This window comes from Convolutriloba macropyga, chromosome 11 (genome assembly GCF_964194025.1).
Source record: "Convolutriloba macropyga chromosome 11, txConMacr16.3, whole genome shotgun sequence".
Lineage (NCBI taxonomy): Eukaryota > Metazoa > Xenacoelomorpha > Acoela > Convolutidae > Convolutriloba > Convolutriloba macropyga.
The window spans coordinates 38146500-38156330 of NC_134478.1; the positions used below are offsets into that span (position 1 = coordinate 38146500).

The 9831-nt window shown below is 34.4% G+C and overlaps 1 protein-coding gene across 1 annotated transcript; it reads left to right on the plus strand.

The window, feature by feature from the left end:
- The first annotated feature begins 1437 nt into the window (after positions 1-1437).
- LOC142349513 (uncharacterized) lies at positions 1438-9223 on the plus strand. The gene is made up of 3 exons (XM_075401119.1): positions 1438-2012; positions 8029-8103; positions 8817-9223. The coding sequence occupies exons 1-3, from the start codon at positions 1871-1873 to the stop codon at positions 9068-9070; spliced, it is 471 nt and encodes a 156-aa protein (XP_075257234.1). The 5' UTR covers positions 1438-1870; the 3' UTR covers positions 9071-9223.
- The last annotated feature ends 608 nt before the right edge of the window (positions 9224-9831 follow it).

A 9831-nucleotide genomic window follows, 5' to 3' on the forward strand; every position in this document is an offset into this window, starting at 1 on the left:
TAGTTTTCAGCATGCTCTTATGTCTACAAAATCATTTGAGAAGTGATCCGACTTGTTTTGAGGGCTAGCCAATTTTGTTTTCACTTACGTTAATAAAAGAGCAGGAAATTGTAGGGCCCATCTTTCCTTGTGATAGTCAAAAGTTTCTTGTGGCGATTAGCTGAGCAACTATACTAAATTAGTTCAACTCTAGACAGCGGCAATGAATTAATTGAGTAAAAAAATATTTTCTCCTCGTCACGTGAAACATAAGGTAACCTAAAATCTTTTTTTCGCAGATAGCGCTTTTTCATGAAAACGAATCGGAGAGGAATTTTAAATGGCAAAAACTCGAAAGTGAGCAATCAATTAGATTCAAGACGCCTTTTATAGCCCAACGTGAAGGGAGTGTTGTTGGGTATATAATCCGCTATTGACTGGACCAAAAAGAGGGTAGATAAGTGATTAGATAGCGGACAGGAGATCTTATTTCATCGCACAAGACTACAGAACCCAAGATGGGACAGCTGTTCAATGTTCAACAGAAGTTTTCTTTGAACTCACCCAATAAGAATCGAGTAGATGAGGAAAATGTGGTAGCAGAGCTAGCAATGGACATTTAATCATGTCAATGGAGGAATGTTGTTACGTATGAAGTACAAAATCAACTAATGGATTTAAATCCATTCAGTATTAACTTAAATTAACCACCCAAGTGTTTTAAAATGTCAATGAAAGTCAACTTCTGCATTTTGTCTTCGGGCAATTCGATCCATTTTTTTTGCTTTGTCTGCTCAAAATTCTTTTTTGTTCATTTTTGTGTCAGGCTGATTCATACTTTTTGCTGATGTGCTATTTTCAAATCAATTATCTATCGTACATTTATCATGATAGATTTGATTTAATTTGACAACAGAACAGGGCTTGAAACACATTAATTACGTCATAAAGATCTCGGAAAACGTCATGATAGCTTTATAGTGACAAATAGATTTTTTAGGATATTTTTGTGATCTTCATAAAAAGACAATTTTTGTGAGCTCGGTTGAAAAAAAAATATTTTTGTTTTTTTTCACTCCTATTTTTTGTACGGTGCAACAAAAGAGGAAAGCAATAATGCTATAACTATAGTTTATTATACACAACACTGCTAGTACATGAACACATCCATTGATTCATAATTTCAACTGGGGGAAGGGGTGAGTGCGGGGCAGGGCTGCAAAGTAGCCGCGTGGCTATTCCAAATCAGCGCAGGAAAATGTAGAACGGTTCGGTGAGTTATTGGATGCTGATCAATTATGGCAGGAATGAGCTTTTATGGCTATTGAGACAATGGGTTTATGGTTTATGAATAATGGTCCACAATGTCTGTTTTGATTTTCTTCGGTTGCTAACCAAGCCTTAAAAATCTCTCCTTTAATTTTGTTCTATCCTTTTTTTCTATTCATAATGAAATAAACGTGCCTGGTTATAAACAGTACTGAATAAATTGTTTTTCGTGATCGCTTATTTCATAGCAACACGACAAAATTCTGCCAATAAAAAGCTTTTAATTTGATGATTTGACATTAAATGTAAATAAATTTTGTTCAATCCGATTTTAATAGTTAATTTCATTACTGGAGTTTCATCACTAAATTTAAATGAGGTAATCAATCGACTACTACTTTGCTTGATCATTATATATTTTCTCTTCTAATTTTGGGTGATTAGATTTAGCAACACAAGCTTAGAACTTAAAGCCGCTAATTTATTTAACCCTCGATTTAAAGCTGATAGTTTTTGCTCAAATCATCGCCAAAAATTTCAAAACTTAGAAAATATACAAAAAGACTCAGCTTTTATAGTTTTCACTAGTTTGTTTCTGTCGGCCGTTTCGGGCATTTGAGAAATGAACACGTCAATAACCCGAGATCTGTTCACGTACAAGTGTGACAAGTGTCGTCAAAAGCGAGACAGGAGGGTTAATTGGGGTCCGTGGCTCGTGTGCTGCCGGAAGGAGGCTCAACAACGGGGCATACAGACCAAAGCCAGTTAGTAAACCGAGTAAAAACGCGCTCGATCAATTCTTTAAAACCCACACGTTCTCAGTGAGCAAGGACGTGTAACTATATAGGTTTGGTGACTCTGAAAGAATCTGGCATTACAAAAGAACCGCGAAGCGATTCGAGATGCCATCCAGAATTTTTAAGTGACATCTTAACGAGAGTAAGTTAATATTTCTTGAGCCGCGAACTAATCAGCTTGAAATCTTGCACTGCATATGTAGGAAATTCGGATATTTAGAATCTGGCACTGTAAAGATCTGGTATTTCAAAATTTGCATATGTCAGTGCTTTGACCTAAACTTCACAAACGAACAAATTTCTTCCGGATTGCCACAATAGAAAAACCTACCAGTCGCAAAAAGCCTCGTTAAGTCTTTATTGAAAGTGTTCATTTAACGTTCGACAGTATTAAGATTTTTTGACTAAAATTAGTGCTACAGATGCTACCTCGTTGTTTGAAAGCACGATGTATAAACATAGTCGAACTCTGCTCGGGTTGACTACTAGTTGTAATCATAAACCTTTCATAATATGGACCATTGATTTCATAATTCAAAAAAGTTTTAGGAAATTGGCAAGACAAAAACTTTGCCATAAATAAAAGTTTTAGACTACAACTTTGCCATAAATGAAAGTTTTATGGCTACAACTTTTTCATAAATGGAATATCTATGGCTACAAATTTCTCATAAATAAAATTTCTACGGTAACAATTCCTCCATTAAACTTTGCCATTTTTTTAAAGCCATTTTTGGTAGATACTCTTAAATTTCGTAGACCACAAATGACCTGCGCGGGTTAGGCGAGTCTCTGCATAGCAGTCTAAGAAAAAATGGAGGTCCTAATTTGGCTTCTGAGACATATAAATTGTTCCGGTTAAGCTAGAATTTTCAATCAAAGTTTCCGCAATCTACTCAACTGCAAGAGAACTAAACAAGACGTCGCCCAAACTTGAAAACTTTTGATTTTCAAAGTATAAAACTTGTAAAAGTTAGAAAGAAATTCCAAGTGAAATTTTACGGGAATCAAAGATATTAAATATCAGGAGATGAGAAAGGCGAAAATGTAAAAATTTAAACGGAGGAAAATGAACAAAAATGTGGAAAAAATGTTTGAAAGTTTCAATCTTAATGCAAATTTAGCAGAGATGTCCCACCTGTACCGGGAACCATTTTGAAAAATATATTGAAACCTAGTTCTATTCTTTTGAATCTATTAAGATCAATCTTAGAGACTCTGGTGAACAATATCAGGAGGGAGATACGGAGACAAATGTCTAATATGTCTTTAAAACGAATAATTTTCCTTTGATTTTATCTATGAATTCATGATATTTTCTTGCTGTCGTCTGTCTGTTTTTAATGCCACAAAATAAAATTGCTTCACACCAAATTTTTAGTTTATTTGTGAAACTGCGGTTTTACGACAGCAAGGAAAGCTATCAAGTGTTCTTTAAAACACAAAATAAAAATTTTAGGCTAAATTGTTGAATTTTTATATTTCACAAATAATTTTTTTAAAAATTATTTGGTCCATGTAAATTTTCATTCGTAAATTCATGGGTCGATTTCTCCATACTTTCAAAAGGAATTTCTGTTCCGAAAATTTATCCACCAGGAATGCCATAATCTCTAATCTCCTATTTAATACAAAACTTGATGGACAATTTATCATCAAACAGGAGGATCTTAACTTCAACAATAGGATAGGAGACAAAACGAACATTGTTAAAATCTAATTTTATTGTTTTTTAAAACTTATTGACCGTTTGTTTTTTTTCGAGATTATCAAACCCATGTTCAGTGCAACCTTCATTGTTTTAGAGAGGTGCGCGTGTACTTGAGAACAATAGTTTCACGGTTAGTTTTAACAATACAGGGAATTACAAAATCAAGGAAATTAAAAAAACTTTTTGTGAGCCAGTCAATGAACTCATCTCTTCTCTTTTTTTCGCTTGAAATGCACAGTGTTGATTTCTTTGTCGTTATAATTAAATAGAACAACGGTGAACAACTGGCAAAGATAATATAAAAAGTACTGACAAAACATTTGGTTTCTTTTTTAATCTCTTTTTTTGAAACTTTTCCGGAAATTTCGATGTATTTTCAGTTTTTTGCAGGTGTTTGCTATGCTAAATTGCACGGAAATTGTTTCAACGGAAACTATAAATACCAGACCTGCAATAATAAAGTTCTGAAGCATTATTAAATTCAAAATTGCACTCCAATCTATCCCAGTTCTTCCACTTGCGATGGTTTTCCTTTTCATTTTTTCTATAAAGGGTGTTCCTTTTTCAAATTACAGCAAAAGTAGCAAATTTTTATTTGAACAAAAACTGCACTGTAGCAGCTACTAAATAACTTTTTTCTTCTCTGCAATGCATAAATAAGTGAATTCTGGACTGAAGAAAAATGCCTGTCTCGCAAATTTGTTCCCTATCTGTTGAAAAAGAAGGAAACCTTGAATCAAAATCGAATCGAGATCAGACAAAAGTAAGTGCTTCTCGGTGCAAAGTAAAATCATTCTACTAAAAGTGAAAACAACAGCCGAGAGTTCATTAAGAGTTAGTCTTCAGAATAAAAAAATTCGAACCCAATCATGTTAATTGACTTCACTAACAAATTCACATAATCAACGTAATAGGTATTTCAAAATGTTTGAAAATGTTTTCATTATATTCATGTCAATTTACTCTTATTAGATTAGTAGAATGATGTGAGTTAGCCACCAACCCCATCAATAGAAAAATGCATAAATTTGTTGTAGATAGAACAGAATGAAAAGCGTCAAAAAAAATTTTGGGAAAACGTAAATATATGTTGACAGTTTCAAGTACTGGCTTTAATTAAGGTTCAATTTCAATCAGTTTAACTTACTAACAACACTTTAAACGCATAAGAGTGACTGAGGTAACGAATGCATCCAACAGTTGGAAAACCAGAGCTTTTGAGTTCATAATCAATGAAAATCCGAGCTCACAAGAAATTTTCTTGATTGAGAATAGTTTTTTATTGATATTGATTGATGGCCGTTGCATTCTCAACTGTTTTCAATAAAGATGTGGCATCCAAAAATCCCCTAGCGATATTCAATATTGGTTCCAAATAGCTGATATGAAAAAATGACTAACTAATGTATGTTTTAAAATTAAACTTTCAAACTCTGCTTTCAAAAGAAAGAGTTTTCAAAACAAGTAACTCAATAATGCGTTAATTAAACAAAAAATTATCGCAAATGTTTTCTTCATCACAAAAGAAACAACGTACGCACAGCTTACAATCAAATAAAACAGTTTGAAGAAAACGCGCATTTCGGCATTTCGTTAGGTACATAATATAGCATTGTAATGGGTCAAACAATACTAAACAATATTGCAAAATTTATGCTGCTAAGCTGATTGGGCTGGCACGAAAATGGAAATGATGTTCATATGAATAGTCAAATTATATTTCAGTTTTATAACAAAACTCTTAAATTGTTCAGTCGGAATTAAACGTACTCTCTCCGTGATTGATTTTTGTAACCACAAACCCAATTAAATTAGAATCTTACACCCAACACTAAAACTGTGAAACAGCCAGTTTAGAATTTTATCTATTAAAAAGTTAAAAACCCCCAGGTCAAAAATTCTACTCTACTCTAATTTAAAAAAATTGGGTGCATAAAACTTCCATATAGTTTGTGCTCTTTTTAAAGTGCTCCTCTCAGAGGACGGCAAAATTATTAGAGTAGCATTAGAGTTTTGCACTGGTTTATTAGCGTAAATTTATATTTTTCATGTATATTGTAACAACTTAAAGAAAAACAGTTTTACAATTGTTTAACACAAACACTTTCGAACTAGCAAGTGCTATCAGGATTACAAATTTAAGTGTTTTTACGGCTTCTTCTATTCATATTATTTCAGTCTGAAGTCCCCATCACCATACCTTTTTATGAAGCCGTCGAAGAAAAAATCGATAAATGATTAAACTTTCGTTGGCACAGGTTTTTAAGAGTTGTGGGTTTTATATCGAAATTTTGTGCCTTTTTTGCAAATTTGTTTGATCGGAATCAAATACTGCAAACATAATTGACATGTCACTCGACTTTGGCTTTTAAAGTAGCTAGCTTAAATGTAGGGAACATAGCCTCATTGCGTGAGTGCGTAAATATATTATGTACAGGGAAGGGGAGTATGTGCGCGGGAGGCGAGGGGAGAGGCGGGTTGTGAAAAAAAATTTACCTTTTATACATTGAACTTTTTCCTCGTCAAGCCTCATCAGATTTTATTGCGCCAATGTCCAAATTTCTTGATTTTTAATTAAATTGCGCTCTCGCACTATCAAATACGCGCGCGTTTTATTCTCAAGTATTGACAAAAAGTCTTCGTTTTTAAAAGTATAACAAACGCTAGTTCCCCTCGAATCTTATACTTAGACGCTAGCGTCATTGAGGTACGACGATAAGTTCAATAAGACTCGAAATTGGTTCCAACATATACGAAGAGCATATTAAAGCTCTAAGAGAACCGTACGACAATCTAATAACACTGCGCTTCATCAGTTTAACCAATTTCAGAGGACCAAAAAGATTCAGTCTAAAATTCAATAAGCAAAAAAAAAACCTCATTAAGAAGGCACACAGCTCTCAAAAAACGCTACAAACTTTGTTCGAGAGCAATTAAAGAATTTTTGGGCCTTCAAAATAATGATTAGTCTTTTATGTTTGAGCTGCTGCCTGATAAACTTTCTCACGATATAGACGACTTCTGGTCGGACCAACCGAGACAACATTTTTGAATGCCATATATTGAACTCTGTAGTGCTCGAAAGTGGTTTTCTGATCAGAACTTATTTTATCTGTGATCTGTCTCCATTACTGAACTTGTACAGAATTAAGTATTTTTTCTTAATTTTTAAGTTTCTCTTGAATTCCATATTTGTACCGCAATATTCAGTCTTCCTTCGTTTTTTACTCATCAGTGCTATGAATTGGTACCCAGGTTCAGGTCCAGACCGAAATAGTCTCTGGTTGGATTGTCCCATGCAAAACTAACCTCCAGACCGACCAGACTGAAGCGACCTCTGATAAGACTATGGTGCGTTCGGAAATAACACCTGATCAGACGAATGTGGGCTACAGTCTGAGTCTCAGCAGACTCAAGTGTGCTCGAATTTGCATCTGATCAAACTCAAGTGCTCATGAAACTGCGTCTGATCAGACTAAAGTGCCTTTCAAATTCGCTTGATCATAGAAAGGTTTTAAAAATGAACAAATCTCTTAATATCGCTCTAAAAACTTCGTTTCGTAAAAATTAATATTTTAAGTAGAATAATCGGCCAAGGAAAAATCGATCCAAAGTATTGCTGAATGAAAATAAAACCCAAGTGTTGGGGAAAAATGTATTTAGTATACCATTGTTAAATATTTCCCACTCAATGAATCAACGTACACCGCTTTCAATAAAACACAAGGATCGGCATTTTCTCGCAACTGGACCTCTTGGTTCCGATGAGCACCATTAGAATCTATATACCAATCTCTGATCAGAGGCTGCTGTATTGCTGCCTATTGGCAGAGCCAACGTCTCTCAGTTAAAAATACAACACATTTGGGAGAAAAATTGGACTCGAAATTGCAATTGTGAATACTAAATTTCGCTCGAATACCTTTCCAGACCATGTGATTTGAGTGGACTATGCGCAGGTGTGCTCTCGAAGATAGACCGATCAGAAACCTAGTCGATACGGACACCTCGACCTGAGTAATAAATGCTTTAATCAATGATGGATTGTACGTGTTTTAATCTTGCAGCTGATCCCTGTATTAATTTGAGCATGATTTTTCCGGAGCGTGTAAGGGCCCTTATACGTACAGGAAAAAATAAGTAGGTCACATTTCTATGGGTATCACCTGCAATATTAGTCTAACCATTACTATATTGCAGTCCTGAATTATGAATTGTTGAGACTTGCTGATGTCAAAACATATACCTTGAACTAATGAGGTCCTGTTTCAGATGCCCTTGTTTGGAATGACTGTGAGAATATGATTCCAACATCAGCAGCACCCAATCCAGAGGATGTTCCCAAGGGTGAGAGAATATTTGATACCCAACATGTTACTGTGCTTCGTCTGCATTGCCAGGATTTAACAGCTCTAAGAAAATTTATCTAAGAGGTGGAACATCTAATAAAAATATATACCATTAGAAACGAGTTAAATTATCAAAATAGATGATATTATTCATATTTTTCCGAGGACGAATGTAAAGGTTACCCTCTATTGTCTGAATGAACCTTCTTTAATATGCTATCATTTCAACTGTTGACGGTTAAAATTTTCTCGTGTACCATTACACAATTTTTAGTGAAAAAAGGACATAAAATGAGCAATTACAATAGTGATCGTGTAGATTAACAATACTTTGCCTGGCTTACTGCTGCTCATACTTAAAATTTGGCTCCATTAATTTGTCATGTGATTGGCTGAAATTTTGTGTTTGATATCAGTGATTTAATTTGCCCTTTTTTACACAAAAAATTATTTTATTTTTCAGCCGAATTTTAGAGCGTTCAATTTGAAAAACGTGAACAGTTTGTTTTGTGTTTTTCTTTAATATGGCAGCTAAGAGTCTAATAAATTAATATGAGATGTGTAAAAAAGGTGTCAAAAACAATTTTGAATCAACACAAGTATGAGTCCCAATCACACAAGCACAAAAAACTTTAGAATAAGCCAAGCAAAATAATGGTACTCTAAAGAAATAGAGTAATAGCGGATTTTATCAAGTCCTTTGGTGTTTAGATTGTTGCAACCACCTGGGCCCTTTTGGCACAATGCAGAAGACCACCTGTGGTGCCATGTGGACATACGAGCGGTGTGTACGAGAAAACAAAAAGGAGAAGCTCGGGATCGAACCCGCAGACGTACTAGCTTGGGGACGGAATACAAAGTTTGATCAAAATACATCTCCGACCTCAAACCATCCTCAAACGACAATTACTCACAATAATGCCGCACCTCGGCCACAATATCCACAAAACCAAGCTTATAAATAAACTAGATATGAACTATAACAGGACACAGAGTCAAATTTTAGTTCATGAAAAACAATAGTTTTAATAGTTTGTTGTGGATCAAAATGTTTAATCTATTCAGTTTTTCATTTGTTTTCTTTAAGACCCAACAAACCAGTGCCACTCTTGCTGAGCCCTGTGAACAAAATCTCAGGGCAAACCAGTAAAAAAACTTCAACATGAGAGAAATTATGTTAATCTTTTTTGTTTACTCATTATTAAGTATTTCACTAAAATTACTCAAAATTGACCTCCGAAAGAATTTCACAGTTTTGATCACCAGCTCAATGCTCGCAACTCGAGCAGATCTATAACCAAGTTTTCATGCAATATATAGTTTTCCGAATTCTCCGTCATCAGTAACAAATAATTGAAGTAAAATCAGTAAAAGGTGGAGAATCATACTCCAGTTTTGTTCAAAATTTAATTATTGGTAGTACCAAATGGCAAATAATGCATTTTAGAAGCTTTTCGTTTGATTTGTTACCAAACGCTAATGGTTGCACTGAATATAGCTTGAGCAGTTTTACTTCTCGTAAGAACATGAGAAAGATTATCGGATTTCCGAGAAGCTACACATATAAATTACTTTTAAAATCAGTGCTTTAATGGTGAAGTTTGTCAGTCATGGTGATTAAATTTTTGGACTCTAGCAAGTTAGGTGCGGTTTGAAGAGCACGCCAGAAATATAACATTTCTCAATAACACAATTTTACTGTATTTTGCAGGAGTCCATTCGACCT